This window comes from Chanos chanos, chromosome 15 (genome assembly GCF_902362185.1).
Source record: "Chanos chanos chromosome 15, fChaCha1.1, whole genome shotgun sequence".
In the NCBI taxonomy this organism is placed as follows: domain Eukaryota; kingdom Metazoa; phylum Chordata; class Actinopteri; order Gonorynchiformes; family Chanidae; genus Chanos; species Chanos chanos.
Window position 1 is genome coordinate 10,722,366 of NC_044509.1, and position 20,802 is coordinate 10,743,167.

Sequence of the window (20,802 nt, forward strand, 5' to 3'; positions counted from 1 at the left end):
ATGTTCTGGGCCTCTCCATAGGGAGGATGCTCTCCATCTCACATCTCAGGCTGAGCACTCTCTCTCTCTCTCTCCCTCTCTCTCTCTTGCTCTCTGCTTTACTGGCGTGACCACTTGTTCAGAATACTGCTGAATACTGTTCATATTATTGAAGATTGTTCAGAGCGTAAAATAAAACAAAAGAAACAAAAAAAAATCACGTTAATGTTAGTCATCAGTGAGAAAAATTAGAAAGAAGGGAACAGTTATAGATGTGTTTACCTATGCCTCTTATTACATATGTGTGTCTGTGAATGCACACACATGGACAAAAACATAAATATAGCCAAGAACATTATGGAACTTTTTTGCTGTTTTGGGCTGGATCTCTGTATCTATCTCTCTCTCTCTCCCCCTAACTTTCTCTCACTCTTCCTCTCCCTGTAGCCCTCCCCCTATCACTCTCTCACTTTCTTTTTCTCTCTCTCTCTTGACATTGCTTTCTCTGTGTCTCTTTCACTGCATCATTTTCTCTCTCTCTCTCTCTCTCTCTCTCTCTCTCTCTCTCTCTGTGCGTGTCTCCCTCCAGAGTGAACGACTGTATCCTGCGTGTGAACGATGCGGATGTGTCGGAGGTGTCACACAGTAAAGCCGTGGAGGCACTGAAGGTGGCAGGCTCCATCGTACGGCTCTATGTCCGCAGAAGGAGACCCATGCTTGAGACAGTCATGGAGATCAAACTCATCAAAGGACCAAAAGGTTGTCTTCAGCTGTCTCTCTCTCTCTTTCTCTCTCTCTTTCTTAGCTCTCTCTCTCTCTCTCTCTCTCTCTCTCTCTGTAACTCCGAGTCCCTAGGATATTCCACATACAGTCTCTAAAGGCTAGCAGATAAAGTTAGCCACAGTTTTGTCAAAAATGTGCTTAATTATTTGTTTTTACCTTGAACCGAATAATTCCCCTCAGTAAAATTACTTTCATTATGTTTAATTCAGAAAAAAAAACAATGAGAAGACCCCCAAGGTCTGTATCCCTCCTTCGGCCTGAACGAAACTCGCGCAATTAAAGCGCGCAATTAGTGAAGAAAGATCTGAAGAAGAAGGGAGAAAAAAAAAAAAAAAAGTCGGCAAATGAGCTCTTTCAGAATGTGTTTTAGAGGAGCAGTAAACAAAGTAGCGTCTCCCCAAGCCGCCCGCCTCAGCCACACGCTCCTTTCTCAGGGAGGCAGAGGAGCTTTGATGCATTATTCAGCGTAAGGAGATGAATCAGCATTGTGTGGACCGAGGAGCACGTACCATGAGGCGAGGTGCTCTCCAGCATTAAAAAATAAAATAAAAAAAAAAAACAAAAAAGGAAGAAAGAAAAACAAAGTAAATAAATGGATAAATGAGTTCTGCTGTCGTACCAGCGTGTGTTTTACGCAAACGTTGTGGTTGTCGTCCAAAAATCCAACGTCGAAAATTCTGATACGCGCTCACTCCACTTTTGTGTGGGACAATCTGTAGAACGTTTGTGTTATGTGAGGGATAATGTGGTGGGAGCCGGTCATTATGTAAGGAGTCATTATTGCAAAATAAACCCCGACAGGGTGATGCGGTTTTCAATCACCCAGTACGAGTTTACTTCGCTATAATGACTGGCTCGCTGTACATTATCCCACTGATTACACAACTACTTACTAGAGAAATGAATAATTTGACAGAAAATATTGATTTAAAAATGATTTTATTGATTTAAAAATAAAACTAGCCTCCGCTAAAAATGGGTTCCCTAGCAGCGGTCTGTTATACATAGCAGTGGTCTGTTATACAGAAGTAACACATCATAGAATGCCATAATTGACCAATCAGAATCGTGTATTCGACGAAGCTGTGTAATAATGAAGGCTGATATCTCAGTATATTTTGGAGTAATATGAAACTGTACAACTACTTCTAAAAATGTCAGTATTTGTATGAAGTGGAAATAAGTATGTCAGTTGTGATTTTGTGGTAAACGTTTCTCTTTAAGTCTGGTGACTGTGCCAGTGGTTTCTGCCTTGAGCTCACTTGTTATGCTTTTCTGACTGGGGGTTCACGACCTGTTTTGGGCAGACTGGTTATGTTTTGTTTTTTTTGTTTTTTTTCCCATCATTAAGTTTTCAGTGCTCCAAACTTCACCACACAAATTATATATTCAAAATGAGAACAATGGATCATTTATAATGATCTCTGAAAAATAGTGACATTAAAAAAGCAAAAAGGTAATCAATTAAATTGATTATTTTGTTTTCACAAAACTAGCACTAAATCACTCTGCAGTGGGATTATGCCCCCCCCCCCCCCCTTAAATTAGAGATTGGATTGCTCAAGGTCCTGTGGAATTCAAGGTCCTTTGTACTCCTGTGTAAGTACTTGTACCAAGAGACTTTGATCCAATCTGTCAGAATATTGTGAATGAACTCGACTTATCTCTCTCTTTCTCAGGGCTGGGTTTTAGCATCGCTGGTGGAGTTGGTAACCAGCACATCCCGGGAGACAATAGCATCTACGTCACCAAAATCATTGAGGGTGGAGCAGCTCAGAAGGACGGAAGGTTGCAGGTTGGGGACAGGCTGCTCATGGTGAGTTAATGGAGGACGCTGATCGCCCCCCTTTTTCTAATGTTTCCTTTCCACCTGCCTCTGTGACTTTAATGACTTACTGATTTCTCTGCCAATCAACAATCAGAACCACTCTCTCTCTCTCCTCACCACGAGTTCGCCATTTTCAACGGAAGAAGCAACGCTGTCTTTTTTTTCTTTTTTTTTTTCTCGTTTGCTATGTCAATTGCCGTCATTGTTTGCTCTTGCTTCCTGAGAGATGTTGATCTCGTTTAAGTCGAGTTTGGTTTAATTAGCCTCCTGTGGAACCGTGTGGGGATCTGGATCCTGTGTAATCCAATAGTCAAGTCACATTTGGCAACTCTGATTTGTCACTGACCACTGGAACGTGAGTTAAGGCTCTTACGTAACGCCCTGGATTTACGGGATTTCCCTCCCTTCTCCTTCTTTCCCGTCCTTCATTCAGGTAAACAACTACACGTTGGAGGAAGTCACTCACGAGGAAGCTGTAGCCATATTGAAGAATACTTCTGATGTAGTCTATCTAAAGGTGGGGAAGCCTACCAGTGTTTACCTTTCGGATCCCTATGGTCCTCCAGATATCACACATTGTAAGTCTCTGTTACTTTTATTACGTGACGTTGTTACCTGTAATGTTACCAATAGTGTTACAAACAGTACAAACGCTAACTGCTTTGGAATGCATGGGAACATGGGGGTGATGGTCACTAACTGTCAAATGTTTGTATAGCTGGGAGCAGAATTAAGTAAATAAAGATCTTTATCAAGATCCTTATGTCGCTTGATTGTACTACACAACTGGTAGTATGGAAAAATGCATGAATAATGTGTGATAAAGGAAGGTTACGCTATACTTGCACACCTCAGCTGAGATCACTGCTGTCCCAGAGAGAGACTTATTTTGATTATAACTGGGTGTACCAAATTGTATTTTGTTACGGGTATTTTTGTGTTGTTACTGTTTTTAAATATTTTTTCTTGTTTTCCTTTGAGCGCTTCTGTAACCAAGTGCAGTAACTGGAAAAAAGGGAAGATGCATTTTCCCGATAGATGCTGTAATTAGCGAGTGTGTCATAGGCTGTGTAATTGTAGGAGCGTCATGCTGTGCTGTGACCAGCTGCGTATCTCTTTCTCTCCCTCTCTCTCTCTATCTCTCCCCTCCAGCATTCTCTCCAGCGATGGAAAATCATATCTCTTCACCTGGCAACAACGGTACTCTAGATTACAAGTCCAGTCTTCCCCCCATTTCCCCTGGAAGGTACTCCCCCATCCCCAAACACTTGCTCGGGGAAGAGGACATTAACAGGTTGGATGGTTTTTCCTTCTTACGGTAATTACCTCCCTTCATACCAGACACCAGCGCCCACAGGTAGACTGTCTGTCTAGCCCCTGTCATTGTCTGAGAATCCAGTGGCAAACCAAAATGTCATCACAGCTTGTGATGGGATTGCTTTTGGATTCACTAGCCCAGACACCCCCCCCCCCCCCCCCCCCTTCCTGTCCACTCCCCTGTCCACCCCTGTCTCACTGCCCATCACTGTCTCACCTCCTTCTGTCAGTCCAGTGCCCAATAATAATGCTATTGCGTGGTTCTGTGTTCTCCTCTTGTTGAAATGTTTGTAATTAAAGTCTTTTGTCCTGTCACCTAGAGGGGCTGTCTCTAAAATGATCTTGAAGAAGTAAATGCTTAGGGGTTTAGTAGCATAATCAGTCTAACGCATCAGAACAAAAAAACTATGTATTTGTTTGGAATTAAGTTTCCAGTGTTGGCAGTTTGACATGCTTTGTAGATTTCACACATGGTTTTGCTACTACGTAAAAAAAAAAAAAAAAGAATGAAAAAGAAAGGAAGAGAAAATGTTTGTGAGGAGAGAAATTTAAAACTTCACTTTTATGCATCCAGAGTTTTGATTTATTTATTTTTATGAGGGGCATATGTTTTCTCCCAGGCCGTTTAATTTTTCTGAGTGGAAATGTCATATCCAGTCTGGGTGCTGGAAAGTTAGCGCATCAGAAAGTGCTGGGGCACGTCCTCAACTTTCTAGGTTCTGACGAGTTTTTCTCTCCACAATTTATCACCAAAGACTTAACTCCCCTCTTCCACTATGTGCTCTCCGTACTTAATCCTCTATCAAGCTGCCAGCTCAACAGACACCCTTAAAGGTGGGAGAAAAGTGGGGAATTGTTAGGACACTTCGAACAGCTGGCATCGCGATGTAATGCGTTAATGTGAGACAAATGAGTTTGTTTTGTGGTTGGAATCATTAGAGTGTTTGTAAGGGGAAACTTTTTTTCCGGCTGCCCTTACTTGATGGGAATGTGGCAGACGTGTGAAGCTTAAGGGAGGGAGCGCGAGCGGGAGCGGTCATCCCCCCCCCCCCCCCCAGAATCCTGTCCGTTATTGGCTCAGAGCCATATCGCATGTCGACCGACGGATAAAGCCCTTGATATGTTTTCAGAGGGGAATCTAGCCTTTCTGAGATATACAAGGCAGTGAACGTCAGGGCTAACTATATGTAAGAGAGAGAGAAAGAGAGAGAGAGCTTGTTATTAAATGTCATGGCAGATTCAGAGATGATGTTTTATTTGCCCAGCCAACAAGCCCGAGGGCCTAACCACCCCCCCCCCAACCCCCCCACTGACTTCAGACTCCAAATCCACTCCCATCTGTCTCATTCATGTCTCTCTGTGTTAGCCTGACAGAAACAGAATAACTAATTGCCAAGTGCCCGAGAGCACACTCATTTCAAAGTGCCTCTTTAATCTCCTTACCAAACAACTCCAACAGGAAGGCCTGTTAAAATGTTCTGTGTGTGACTGTATGACAGTCTGTCATCATTAAAGTTAGTTTCTGACTTCACAGTTGCTTGTTTCGTAAAGTATTTCTTTATTTTTTGTTTGTCTCATGCCTTTGCGACACGGTGTTAAAGTGAGGAGAAACTGTTGTTCAGGGATTGACCTCATGCCTAAGCTTTTTAGAAGGAAAGGATTAAACCCACCCATTCTTCTTGGTTAAGAGGTTTATTGGGTCCAGGTGTTTCATGGGATGGGCTAATCTTTTAGTTACGCCCACTGATCTATTCCATATCTCCTCTGGTTGGCAAGAACATAGCACTGTTCCTCAGACAAGTTCTTCACTGAAAATTGGATAAGATTGCCCTCCTACCTATAATACCTTCTCAATTTGCTTTCTCACACCACGTGATGTCTCTTATGGATTCATGTCCTCTCACTGGTGGTAAAATATGAAAAGCAAGATCCTTAGAGCCAAGATGGCGACTATGGCTAGAACCATGGCAGAAGTCCTCACGATTCTGTATAGTCCATGCAAACGTAGCTACAGCCACAGAAAATGTTTCATGGATGTGCTTAAGTAATTGACAGAATTTGTTTAAGGGGCAGCTAATAAAGAGGAGAGTTGGTATCTGTGACGTTAAGCTTCTCCCTCAGTACGGTGAAACGGGTCTCGCTCAGAACGGTGAAACGGGTCACCATGAAGACTACCTCTGCTGTGCACTGCAAGGGGACCTGACAGAGTCACATGTGCTGTCAGTTATCAATCATTCAAATGCTTAAGTAGGAGCATACTTCATGCAGCAGTGCTGTCGCAGTTGACCAGTCAATTAGTGCTGAACTCCACTACCTAAGTCATGAAAAGTGACTGTCAGCCAAAGATAGAGTAAAGATGATAAGTGTAGCTGAATGTCTGACGTACTTTGCTTTCATACGCCGAAGTGTCCTTATGGAGTTGTGATAAAATCAGAGGTTGTTTTCTTTTAATTAAGAGTTGTGTAATGTGACTTGTTTTCTTCTATTGCATTTAAAACGATCTATGATAATTAGCTGTGTGCCTGCTTTTACCGTAGCTCGGTTCCTAGCTCAAAACGAAGAGAGACGTTCTTGTCAGACAGGTTTTAGATGTGAAAATGTGGACATTTCCAGTACATTCTTTATTGAATGTGTCTGTGCTGGAAAGCTCTGGGCTTTAGGGATTACATGCAGGGGGCTGAGTGGGAGATGTTGGCAGGCTACGCTTGGAGCGGAGAGCAGAGTGTATGCTAGCTTGCTGACATTAATGATTTTCATTTCTATGGCTAACACTGAGTGGCTACAAGCACGTGGCTCTCTCTCTCTCTGGCTGACAGAGCTCGAGTCAGCAACATATCTGAACTGAACGGCCCTGCCACTGTGTGTGTGTGTGTGTGTGTGTGTGTGTGTGTGTGTGTCGGCAGCTGGCAGCACGCTTGGTTTGATTTTTGTACTATGACACAACACACAGATGCCATTAAACAAGAGGCCCGCGGGGACCCAACTGAGCACAGCAGAGACAGGAGAGCGACGACAGCCCTGTCTTCAGAACTGCGTTTACACGGCCTTTCAGACGCACCAACAGTACTTACACCCTCTGCACCAATGTCTGATAGGCAAGCTCCGCGCTTCTCCCCCTGCCAATGGAGCTAAAGGACACGCTGGGATGCAATACGTTGTGTTGTGTTATCACACTGCGGGGAACCTCAAATGAGGTGTGAGGAGAGCATCAGGGAAGAGGGGAGAAGCAAAGGGAGCTTAAGTGCAATGTGGAGAGGAGAGGAGAGGAGAGGGGAAGAGAGGAGAAGAGAGGAGAGGATAGGGCAGGAGTGTGGCTTTCAGCGCTTAGCAAGAAAACCAAGGCAGAAGTTTAATGAGAGAGTGAAGGATGGAACGAAAGAGTGTGTGAAGGGAGAGAAAGAGTGCGGGGGGGAATGTTTGCTGCGCAGCACACTCGGGGCGAAAAGCCCAGTGGACGGCCGTGACCCGGAGCCACGGGCCGCGGACTGGAACATGGAGGAGGGAAAGAGAGAAGAGGGGAAAAACTGGGCCACTGAAGAGCTGATAATATCAGCAAGAGCAAAAGCATGGCTAATACAGCCCTGCAACCAACAGCAGCACATACAACTCCCTTAAGCAGCCTCCCACCGAGAGATAGCAGAGAAACTCCATACATGGAGACTCTCAGATGGAAAATCTAATCCAACGCGGGTGTTCATTTTCCAAAAAGCTTTTTATTTCCCATTTCGAGAAATAAAATACATTGATTTATACACGCAAGTGTGTAAACGAGACTAACATATGACACTATGCTATGATGCAATGCATTACCAGTAAGTCTACATTTACATACTGCAGAATAATGGTTAGGGTTTTGTGGAGATGTCGTTGCCCTTTAAGTGGTGTCTCAGTGTTTGTTTCAAACCCAGGTGTGTTCTCTGCAGGGGGGCTCTTTGTCTTGTCTTGTATGGCTCGTTAAGACCCCCCTTCCCCCCTTGTTTGTTTTAAAATTGTTTTGTACGCATGCTACCTGTAACAAACACTTAATATGTACCACACATTTGTTAAATTAAAATAATTTGTCATTCTGATATAGCTGTATACATTACGTGGTATATAATGCTAGTCATTGTCTGCTCTGTTTACTGATTTGTCCTCTCTCTCTAATCAGAAATCCTTCATTAGATGATGGGGAAGGTCACAGGTTTGATTCCCAGCACTTCCAGTTGAGGTGAGAGTTGCGAGTGAGACTGGTTATTTTGCTCACAGACACTCTTTGATTCGCTACGAGAGCTCTGAGGAATGATAGGATCAATGATATTAATATCGTAACAAAAGACAAAGAGTCTTCCGTATACGTCTCCAATCTACCACCAAACCAACATGTCAGTATTCCCTCATTTACCATGGCTGAACTCTAAAGAGTTAACTCAGATGTAGCACAGTGCATCCCATGTGAAATGGCTCTGTTCTCCACTGAAAGCAGGAGGAACATAGTGCTGCAGCAGCGAAGAGATTTTGTTGACGTGAAGCTCAGTGAAGCTCATTGAGTGATCTGCTGGAGTGGAAAGTCCTGAAGAGGCTCCATGCTGTTAGCACTGGCAGAGCGTAAACGCAGGGTTAGACTCGTTTTTGCCCTCTGCGTGTATATATATATATATATATATATATATATATATATATATATATATATATATATATATATATATATATGTAGTGTTAACGCGGGCAGTTCATAGAGACATGGGTAAGGATGGAGCACAGCTGTAAGATCAACACAGGAAGCAGCTATGGACAAGCATCTTACATAATGAAGGATGAATGTGATGATGTGGTGATGCTTTGGCTGTCATGGTAACCTAACCACACTTTGCCACCTCATCCTTTTGTTTTGTTTTGTTTTCTTATCTTTTGTTCTGTAACGGAAAAGCAAAAAAGAGAAGAGCGAACTGGATTGTGAACATGCAACAAAAATAACCAGCTCCAACCCTAGCTCCACTTTCACAAACACGCTATGCTAAATTAACCGGGGAACTCTTCTCCCTTCCTCTCTTTTCTCTCTCTCTCTCTCTCTCTCTCTCTCTTTCTCTTTGTTTTTTTTTCTTCTTTCTCTCTCTCTCTCTTTCTCTCTGTTTTTTTCTTCTTTCTCTCTTTGTCTTTTTCTTTTTCTTTCCTAACTGCATTACACTAACGCGGCCTGCTTTGCCTCTGCTCTGTTTCTCTCCCCCCCTCCAGGCCGCCTGAGCCAGTTTACAGCACTGTGAACAAACTGTGTGACAGAGCACCTTCTCCCCGTCACTATTCCCCCGTGGAGTGCGACAAAAGCCTCCTGCACTCCATCCCCTTCCCTCACTATCACGTAGGCCTGCTCCCTGACTCCGAGATCACCAGGTACTGAGCCCCTCACGGGCCCTCTGCACGGCATGCCCACCGCGTCACTGGGTCGTCCAGTAACCACCCCCCCCCATCCCCGCAATCCCCCGCATGCCCGTCCTGTCTTCCCCCGCCCACCCTCCCGAGGTCTGACTCAGACAAAGAACGCAAAGCTATCATTTTTAGCCCCGAACTGACTAATACGCTCCTCGCTGTCCAAAAAACGCGACATTTTCACGCAAAAGAAAGCGTGTGTCATAATCGGTTGTGTAACACGAATAGCGTGTATTTTCAAATCCTGATAATTAAGAGAGGAGATTGTGTAATTGTTTTGGCACATGCTGGTGCTGATTCAGACCTCTGGCACCACTCCCCCCTCAGTTAACTCTCAGTGTCTCACTTTGTCAGCGTCTCCCTTTTTATATATATATATATATATGTGTGTGTGTGTGTTTATTTGTTGACACGATGATGCTCATTGACATCTTCTTTCAAGGTCAACGCTCGGCCATGCTATTGGTTGAAGTTGAGCTCCAATTGCCCGTAGCCATCCGAGTTGAAAGCACATCATAAACTTCCTGGTATTGATTTAATTATTGTCGGTTGGCTCTGTAAATTGTTTCTGTCGATTTTGCGAGCACATTATATTTTCAGTCCTGCATGTAACCGGATGAGCAACGAACCCTCCCCCCACCCCCTTTCTCCTGCTGCTGATTCAACTAATGATTAAACTCAATTCCTTGTTTCTTTGCTGGCAATCAGCGGTGGCTGTTTTCCGGGAATGGAATATTACACACGCGTCCTGAGCGCTTGAGGCCTTGGACTGTTTGGTTTCTTTCGCAGCACAGGTGGCCGGATAAATGGCAAACATTGCTTCACTCTCAGGTCTTTTGACAGACAGCTGTCCCCCCCCCCCCAACCCTCAATCCCCTTTTTTTCCCTATTTTTTTTCTTTTTTCGGACGTGCTGTTTTTATTTGCTTGGGTGGAATCTTAATTATTTGGGAATTATTCCATGAATGATCAAGCAGTTCCTAATTGCCTCTGTCGGGAATTGAAGCGATTTGCATTTCTGAACTCTTTAAAAAAAAAAAAAAAACAGACAGGCCATAAACGTTTAAATGTTTTAGTCGCTACCTGACAGCTTTCCAAAATGGTTAAAAGGTGAAATTTAATGATACGCCTTATGAATAATTACCTGTTCTCTCTTCATCTTCATCTCTTTTTTTTTTTTTTTTTTGCCTTCGGTCTTTCGGTCTTTTGGTCTTTTGGCGATGACGGTTTGTTATTTAAACAGAACTAATTTATTCAGCGGTAGGAGATCCGTGAAAAATAGTCATCTGCGCTGGGATCGTGCCGTAGGCCCTCGGCGCGTGGGCGTGTCTTTGCCGTTGCTCCACAGTGAGAGAGCGAGAGAGAGAGAGTGAGAGAGAAAGAGAGGAGCTAGGAGACCTGGTCTTGACCCAGCTCAATTGACCCTCATACTGCAGCTTAAACACTCTAACTCGTGAAGCCTTACCCTCAGATAGCCCCTGCCGGACGTGACTTTGACACCCCTCCGCGCTTTGGCCTGCCGTCAGTAATACGAGTCATCCTGGGGCTGTTTAGAGCGGCAGAATAGCAAAACATGCTCTTTCAATGGTAATTGTAATAGTGAGCAGAAATAGTGAGCTTTTGTTCTGAGTTTTCAGGGTTATTTTAGCCCGAGTGCTTCTGCCCCTGGGATTGAATCGGATCACTGAAAAAATGTTCAAAAGGAATTTAATTGTCTCTTATTTCTCGTGCTGTTTTCAGTGGCTTTTCATTTTAGTCATATGATTATTAAATATGGCTTTGATCCCTAATTATTCCACATATGGATGAAGAATTCAGAACACAAGAATGACCTTTCATGCAAAGTTCAGGCAACGTGATCCCCCCCCCTCCCCCTCTCTACAATGAAAATGGATTTGATGCATTTACAGACCCTAAAGGACGATATTCAAATATTTTTCTCTCTGCTCGGAGGATTGTCTCCGCTGATATGTCAACGAGAAGCCGGGTCCGCCTGGCGTCATTCAGTCATCTCGGAGAACACGACTTTGTATTGACAGCTCCAATGTGTCTGACAGCACAAATTAGGATACCCCCAGACTCTTCCAATGGTCCACACACCATCTGGGCTCTGAAAGAGATGGGTCGCCTTACACCAGGCTTAGAGCTCCTCTGCTTCACCTCACAGACTTCAGCAATGGCGGGAGGTTGTCTTTTGCTGTAACTTACAGCTTCCATGATGGTGAATGATTAATGACATGTAGGAGAGGGGGAAAATGTGCATTACTTTTGCTACATTGATGTTGACATTGGCTCAGCGAGACAGAGCATAAATCACGATTCCATTGGTCTGGTTCTTTCGTTCAAAGCTAATTAATTATGAAATGTGAACTTCTTTTTTTTTTTTTTTTTTCTCCCCCCCCCCCCACCTCCATAAAGCCACGGATGGTGTGTGGCCTTATTTGTTACAATAATTGCTTTATGACACGCTGAAATTTTAATGTCGCATTGGACTGAAAAACATATTAATCATCTCAAACATGAGGACATGTTTTCTGATAATAACTTTAAAAGACTAAAGTCCTGGCACTTTGTCTTAGCTCCTGAAGAACTGGACATAGATGGATTGTGCAGTACATTCCACTTGTCACCAAATTGTTTACATCTAACGACATAATTAGCGTTAGCATCTCAATCCAGCTTGTCTCTGATGCTGTTAGCGTGTATGTGACAGCATTCCCATCACTTTATTATTAAAACACATGTAAAACATGAAGCACCTTATTGAAAAGACATTGTTTCTGTTGCCTGTTAACATGACTGTCATTCGGGATGTCTCTTATTGAGTTACACCAGCTGATGATGACTGGCTTATCTGCAACAGTCATATTCTGCACAATGACTTTAAGATGTCATTGGCTAATTACCTTATGAATATGCATAATCCATTTAAATTGCTGTGTAATATATAACCAAGGTGCTCACAGTCCTGTGGAATGGCATATCCTTCTCCCAGTAAGCTTTGTGTTCCCCAGGTACCCAGAGCCAAACACAATGCCTCTCTCTCTCTCTCTCTCTCTCTCTCTCTCTCTCTCTCTCTCTCTCTCTCTCTCTCTCTCTCTCTGTGTCTCTCTCTCTCTCTCTTTTCTCACCCCTAATCCAATTACAGGCTGCAGTGTTGCCCTATTGTGAACAGCGTGCTCCACTGAACTGGGAAATAATCAAACTCTCTCTTTCAACCTGACCCCTCTGGACAAAATGCAAAAGTTCAGGGGAATCTAGAGCGTTTCTGTAAAGGTTACAGTCCCCCCCCTCCTCCCTCCTTCCTATCATTCTCCTGACAACAAAACACAGTAACTGTTGCGTAGGTCAAGCACTGGTCTGAAGAGGCCAGCATTAGCAGTGTTGAAATTATTATTCTCTCCATTGTTGCACTGAAATCGACCAAATGAAAAGAACCACTTTCCGCAACTTATTTAGCCACAAATTGAATAACACGGTGGCAGGGAAAAACAGACAGAAACGTTGTGTTTTCCGTGAGAGGTGGGTCTCTCTGCTGACTGGCTATGAACAGGACCTCTCGGTGAATTCTGTGAATCTGTGTCTAGTCGTTGTTTAGTTCGTTTTACCATTGCACCACCACAGAGTCAGTGAATACATTTACAACAGAAACAACAGAAAGGAGTAGACTCAGAAAAGTGTCTTTCGACTTTTGCCGAAATCAATCTGTACCGTGATCCCTCCGCCGTGTCAAAGTGGTGACGGGCTAAAGACAGCCGTATTGACCTTGGAGGTGTCGGAAAAGGCCATCCAATCTTCCCGTGGCGAGGTTTTCTCAAGCGGGGCGCGCAACACGCATATCGATGCGTCGGGTCACCGTCCATCACGTACTCTCCGTTCTTTTATCGGTGTGGCTGAGGCTTGATGAAAATCTAACCACTGAGGAGTATCGATCAGCCACACTTGCTGAATCACTAGGAGTGTCTCAGCATGAATTGAATCCGATAATCCTCCATCAGAATCCACATCAGCTTCTAAGTGCTCCTCTCTCTCTCACTCTCGCTCTCTCTCTCTCTCTCTTTCTCTCTCTGTGCCAGCTTGTCCTGCCATAGCCTCAGGCCTCTGATTTACATTCGTTTTCATGGCTTCAAATAAAGCAGGCCGATACCACCATTGCGCACGACACGGATGTATCATTATCCCATGAGTTTAAAGAGAGAGCCCAAGACTACGTGCAAGAGTCCAGTACATGCTAAATAGTAAGCTATTAACCTGCCAACAGTTTCTTTCTTTCTCTCTCTCTTTCTCTGTTTAATGCCCCTAAGCTGGTTACTCTCTAAGATATAAATGTTGAAAGATCCTTAGTACACTGGTTTCCACTTGTTTGTTTTTTTCCCTCTCTCCCACGAGTGCCACCAAGGATTTGATGCAGTTGAAAGTGATCCTAAACCAGATCTTGTAGCGAAGTGTCCGTACATCTCATGTGTGTATCTAGAGTCTGTGTGGAATTGAGACAGATGAGAGTTTGCGTGGAAGTCAGACCTTGAGATCTTGAGGAGTTGGTTACTATCAGACGGCAGAATAAATCTTGCGAGCCGTGAAAACGACGGCCAGATCTTTTACCTTGCTGCGCTGCGCGAGTCGATAACTCATCGGGAACGCGTTGCATTCATTTCCTGCGAGCGTGGGCACTTCCGCTGCCACTTCCTGTAGCGTTCACTGGTGAAGAGGCTGAATAGAGGCGCGAACATCCCACATTACTGACTGTAAGGTCTGTGTCACACCAAAGGTACCCATCAAAGAGCGGAATGACACGGGGCAAAGTAATAACGTTAATCAGTTCACACTCTTTTTAGCTCTCTCTGAGTCAGCGGTCAGAGCTGCCGTCTCTCTGTTTCATCACCAGCCAGTTCTCTCATCTATAAACTGGATGATGTCACATCACCCTCTTTTTGTCATTCACATGCTTCTGTTCTGTTTTTTTTTTTTTTTTTAGTTGATTATTTCAGAGCTAAGAGGCATGGCATGACGTCATACGACGTCGCGATACACTGCTATAAATCTGTAGATGCGTTTTTGATTGAACTGAAAGTATTTAAAATGACTGTCACTTTGATTAGTACGGTTAACCATTAGTAAGTGACAGCTTACGTCTCCTGTTTGATGCATTAATGCATCATTTCCATGCTGCAGAGGCCTTTGCTGGGAAAGGCCCTGCATAAACAGAAGGAGCAAGGGAGAAACTAACAGGAGGTGACATGCAATATATGACTGCAGAGAGGGAGGCGTATGGAGTCGCATGTTTAATGCAGGCCACCGCATAGCAATCAGAGAGAGGCTTTTGGAATTTCAATTGAGAACCATTACCCTCTGTTTGTTTGTTTTTCTCCCTCTCCTGTTTTGGATGCAAGGTTTGAAACGCTAAACGCGCTAGCCTTGGTTGTTGATTGCACCCCTAAGATGGTGGGCCAGGCAACAGAGACTGCATGGCGTGTGTGTGTGTGTGTGTGTGTGTGTGAGAGAGCGAGAGTGTATGTGTGTACACGCACATATGTAGGAGCGCGAGTGTGTATCTTAGGGAGACAGACAGGAGCTTGTTGAGATTCCTGAGAGCGGTGCTATGGAGAACGAGAATCGAGTGGTCCCTGATAAAAGGCTCTGACTGTCTCCCCCCCTTCCCTTTGCTATCACCGTGCTGCAGCTGGCGACGCAGGGTTCACCACCGACATGGCGCAGGGGCTCAGAGCATGGGCGACTGGGGACAGATAGCACCCAGCACGCTGATTAATGAAGCCGGCTCCAGCCATCCGTCTGTTCCACCGAACAGGCCCTGCACCCGGGCCTCGCTTGGTATTCAGCATTCATTTAACAAACTAACACTATTCAGAACCTCTTCCATCTAAATCAGCAGCACAACTAGGCTTAGACAGCTTTCTAAAGCCTCTAGAGCACCAAGCATAAGAACCAAATAAGAACTATGGTTCTGGAGAGTTGCATGTTTCTCCCAGTTTCGTGACTCTCGTCACAGGGGGGGTCTCATGTATTTACTGTGGAATAGATGACTTTCTCAACTTGTGATAATAAGACTGTATGCTAAGAACTGTCTGCTAATTGCACTCACAGCAGACCAGTGCTCTGCTACGTACAGTGTTAATGCAGTAGAAGTTTCTGTGTATGTGTATTATCACGTACATGCCTCAACAACGCTGACCCATTTAGTCCATGGAAATCCTAAAGGTCAAATTTTTACTATTAACAACCATAATACTGCTCTTCTAGCGAGATAGTGATTTGATCAAGTCGTTGTCTGCTGAATCTTTAAGGGTTTAGATTTGTCTAGAATGCGATTTTAATGTGAGTCACATTTGCGTTGCTTTGAAGATCAGAAACCGAGGAAACACATGAGAGAGATTTCAGAATGATCAATGTTTCTCTTCAATCCGCATGACTCCAATCAGTCTGCCGCAGTTATGTCCTGTGTCTCCTGAGCTATGTAAACATAAGTCAAATTAAAGAGGTACAAGCACACTGGGTTTTACACACACACACGCACGCACGCACAAACACACACACATACGCGCGCGTGCACACGCACGCACGCACGCACAAACACACGCACGCATGCACAAACACACACAGACAAACACACACACACACACTGATCTTAGTCAAGGAGATTTCTGATTCCTCCACAGTTCTGCGTAGTTAGAATCCATCGTTCTTCCTCCTGCGGTAGTGAGGCTGTAGTCGACTTTTGTTTGGCACCTTCTTCCCGAGAAGAGGGAAGACAAACACACAAGTGACAGATTTATCTAACCTTGGAATGCCCATCTCTGTTTCACCTGAAAAAGGTCATTACAACTCAACAATCCCCAAACTAAACTGAGTTTAAGTTCTCAGACACTCTCCAGATCTGTTCCCCGTATCAATGCAATCTCGTGGGATGTAGTGCCATCTAGTGGTTTGAAAGGGTGTGAGATTGGATGGTAGTGTTTCTGTTCTGCAGTGGATAGTTACTGGCTGTACTCTTCACTTCGTTTACTGGGATTTGTTTTTTTTTTTTTAACCTGGTTTGCCTTTTGGTATGTATCCGGAATGTTTCCTAACTGAAAAACATTTTGACAATTAAATGTAATGTTAGACAGGTTTTAGGCAGGTTTTGGGGTCTGACATAATTCAAACCTCGAAACACCCGATGCCCCTCATTTTGACCATGGTTCTCACATTGGTCACTGTGTTACAGATAGGCTTATGTAGGGAGGACATGAAGTTAGATAGATGTGCATGCTTTGTGATGTGCCTGAGGAACTGTGCTAGCATAGAGTCTTGCCACTCTGTGAATGCTTGACTAGGATTGGTTGTCTGACCCGGGGTGATCTCACACTCAAGGCAAAAAACAGTCATACTGGCCCAATTACAGCCAATCAGAAAGAGCGGAATGTATGAACCAACCCTGCTCCCACAACTAGGTCAAAGGAGAGAGAACGAGCGAGAGATGGAGCAAAACCTACAGGCGTAGCTAGCGGATTAGCCTGCCATACCGAAAAGGCTTTGTCTTAAGCCCTTTCACTTATTGTTACCATCTAGAAGAATCCACCATCTGTAAACATTTCTGGTTCCCCTTTCGAAATGGAGATGTCAGAAGTTCCCCAGCTTGTGATGTACTCACTTGACCAGGCTGACTTTGACACTATGCCACCCTCAGGATAGTAATGGTATTACAGAAAAGGCCAAAATCTCTCTTTTTTTTCCTATTTTTGAAATAATTTTCTGTGGTAAAGTTTAACAGCTATTTCATAAATGTACATGTATATAAACTTTCTTAGTGTTTTTTTTCAGCCATGTTGCTGTTATGAATAAACGCAAGCCTTTTTTTTTTTCGTTTCACTGTGTAAACACAAGCTGTGTCCTTAAAATGTCCTGGTTCCTGGTTCACATCAGTCATGTGGGAGCTATTCACAGATACCAGAGCTTTCTTTCACTTAGGAGGGTGGGTGTGGAGCATGGGTGTGTGCGCGTGTGTGTGCGCGCGCACGCGTGCGTGTTTCCTCGTGAGCTCACGCTCCGTCTCCAGGAAACCAATTGGAAATGGGACAGATGCCCTATAAGTAGAGCAGTCCTTCTCTTGGGTACCTGCCATCGGCCGACACGACATTGGAGCGCGTGCTGACGCGCAGGCTCTCTGGATGCATGCTCGCCCTGACGCGTGTGCATACGTGCGTGCGTGTGTGTTTGTGTGTGCGTGTTTACGCGTGTCGAGCGGCCGATAACAGCGGTTTGAGGGGTAAAAATGCTAAGCCCAACAGACTCTGAGCTCATGTACTATTTGAACTGTCTGTACAGGGAGCCCAGGAAGATCGTGCTGCACAAGGGCTCCACGGGCCTGGGCTTTAACATCGTGGGAGGAGAGGATGGAGAGGGCATCTTCGTCTCCTTCATCCTGGCGGGAGGTCCAGCCGACCTCAGCGGAGAGCTACGGCGAGGAGACCAGATCCTCTCTGTGAGTTAAACACACACACACACACACACACAGAGAAACAGACAGAAACAGACAGTTTTGTTGTCTGCATTCGCGCATGCAGGCTCACGTTTACCATATACAGCACTCTTCTGTAAACAGATACTGTTGTCAGCTGTTATCATAATGAGTATTTTTTTGATGTTGGTAATGCACGTTAAAGTCTGAGCTATTCCGTTCTATCACGCTCATTTTTATTTTGAATGGATTAAATGAGGATACGTCACACGTAGTTGATCAACTCTGTGCTGTTTTTTTTTCTCAGATTTATAGCAGTTAGTGTAGATTTGCTTTTAACGCATCTATGCAGTGCTACATCTATTTGACATGTTTCACGTTGCATGTCAGATATGCACAGAGAGAAATAGAAAGCAGTGGTGGTGAATATGCACTGTCTTTGGATTCTATAAGCAGGTTTTTCAGCTTGGTCCAGAACTAAAAGAATTTTCAATGGAGAAACCAAGTAACAGCAAACTTTAATCTCTAGCTTGGTTTAGTCTGTCCGTTCTTTCAGTTTTTGAGCATACTTGATGCAATTAATTAATTTCTATAGTGAAATAAAATAGCACAATAACACATTATAAAGTACTCTTCATTGTACACAAAATCAGATTAACAAATTTAGTATAGGGTTGTACAGTTTTTTCTGGAAAGATACCACCAGATCAGTTCATATCAAGATTTGTATTCAACAAAGCATAATATTTAACTAACAGAGAGTAAAAGAACAGAGAGATGTAGAGCCCCTTCATGCCAGTAGGTGGCACTGTCATATTAGCAAGTATGTGACTAACAAACCTGAGCCTGATCTACTGATGTTTCATGTTAAAAGAAACGGATGTTTCAGGTAGTAGTTTGAGGAAACGCCTTTGGAGTCTGATCCTCGAGAATATTATGACACATCTTTATTCATTTTTAAAAGTAGCAGTGGAGCAGCACTTTTGATTAGTCAGTATTTTATTTCTACGCCAAACAAATTTGATAAAAAGCGCATAGCAACATAAATACCAAGTCATGCGATCAACGCACACCAACATACATCACTAGACGCCATCCTCCACCGCAGCGACAGTAGACTACCAAAATTAGCAAGTTTCACAGTGAGATGCGCAGAATCCCCATTCCACTTGAGATAGAAATAAAAGCTCTTTAGCATCTCATCTCCCGCAGCTCAGAGATCATCAGTGCTCATCTACACCTCGTCAGAACCATAGGCAGCCTGTCCTTCAGTCTCCGCTCTCTCACTTCCGCTCCCCTGCTCTCTCCCATTAACGCGGCCCTCAGACCGAGTGCAAACAGAGTGCACCTCCTCCAGCCCTAGCCTCGGGTCAGAGAGAGAGCGAGACAGAGAGAGTGAGAGAGAGAGAGAGAGAGAGAGAGAGAGAGAGAAAATGGCAGTGGCCTGATTTAGAAGCTAAGAATAACTCTGAGGTACCTCTTGAGTTCATGCTGACACACAGGGCAGATTTTACTCTATTAATGCTCACACACACACACACACACACACATACACATGTTTAAAACACACACATATACAAACACTCTACCGGCTGAAAACACGTGGTGTGGAGCTGTTGGTTTTCTTTGATGAGCTCCTCTATAACGGCAGGACTCCTGCACCTGCCACACGCGTTTTGCGCCAGACCAGCGCTATAGCTTTCCCTGTTACTGCTTGACTGCTCCTCAGCCAGTCTCTAATTACTCACAATCAACACACTACCGGATGCTTCCCGACCGACTTCGCTGCCGTTTGTTTTAATTGATCGAGTCCGCAGAGACAGTCCTTTGGAGAATTGCTGTCTCGAACACATCGTCGTGGTATAGGTGAAGTTGCCGAGTGGACCAGATTTCTCTAGTTTTTTTTTTCCTTTTCTTTTTCTTTTCCTTTTTGGAGAAAGTTGCATACTGAGTGCTCTGCATCCGAAGTGTAATGAGTTTTTTCAGCCTTTCGTGCTGCACAGTCAACGTATGACAGAACATGAAACTTCCTGTCCACAAATCATCAAACTCCTAACCCATCAAACACCCTCTTCTATTGTGAAACTGAATTCTTTCCAGCCGTGTCAATGTATTGCGTCGATACAATAATGTATGTGCAATACAGTGAAGATGTATATGCCTTTACCACGGGTGATGGGCCTGTTTAAGACTCTGATTGGATGCTGTGTTGGTCGGTGTGGTAAAAGAGCGTCTCTGCCTCTCTCCTCAGGTTAATGGTATCGACCTGCGAGGTGCCACTCATGAGCAGGCGGCGGCAGCGTTGAAAGGGGCGGGCCAGACTGTGACCATCATCGCCCAATACCGACCAGAGGGTAGGTGTCCGACCGCCACACCAACCGTTGGTGGGGGGGGGTTGGGGGTGGGTGACGGGGGTCATGTGATTCAGAGGTCACCTGTGACCTCTGGAATGGGTGGGGGACGGTGGCGTGGGTACATACAAGTCTCTCAGACGTTTCTGGGTCAAAGTCCGGCCTAAACCAGGGCATCATCACCTCTGACTGGCACAGAGCAGCGTGAGTGCCCTCAGTGACTTTCCACCTGCCATGTCTGATTTAAATGATTCCATTTGGCTGCCTCTGTGGCCGAGCTTTCCAGCAAGGGTGAGTCAGAGTCGTGGACGGAGAAGAGCCTAACCATTACAGACATGGGAAATCTCATGTTCTCAAATGTCACGTTTCACTGCTTGGATGCGAGATGTTCTGAGAACTGCGGAGAGGGTTTAAACTTACTCCCCATGCACACGATTTTGAGTAGACGGCTATCAACGTTTTTTGGAATTGTAATTGCTTAGATCAGCGGCTGAGGGACTTGCTGCAGTTGTTTGCTAGTCGAGGTTTAGTGAATTCAGGCTCATTACTGACTTTGCTATTGAGCTGTTGTTTTGGTAGAATTTGGTATCTCTCCTGGATAATTTACCTCACTCTTTTCATACTGAGTATTCTCTTGGTCCTGTGTTCTAAGTGTGCAGTTTATGGAGATAGTTAAACTTTGTA

At 44.4% G+C, this 20,802-nt stretch overlaps 1 protein-coding gene across 1 annotated transcript in view; it reads left to right on the forward strand.

Annotated features, from left to right (window-relative positions):
• The window catches only part of dlg2 (discs, large homolog 2 (Drosophila)), a 164,894-nt gene that overhangs the window by 113,889 nt on the left and 30,203 nt on the right, over positions 1-20,802 (forward strand). Inside the window, exons 9-14 of the mRNA XM_030792097.1 lie at positions 569-738; positions 2,442-2,578; positions 3,024-3,168; positions 3,743-3,884; positions 17,635-17,791; positions 20,019-20,121. Coding sequence (XP_030647957.1) covers positions 569-738; positions 2,442-2,578; positions 3,024-3,168; positions 3,743-3,884; positions 17,635-17,791; positions 20,019-20,121 — 854 coding nt within the window. The remainder of the gene's footprint in view (positions 1-568; positions 739-2,441; positions 2,579-3,023; positions 3,169-3,742; positions 3,885-17,634; positions 17,792-20,018; positions 20,122-20,802) is intronic.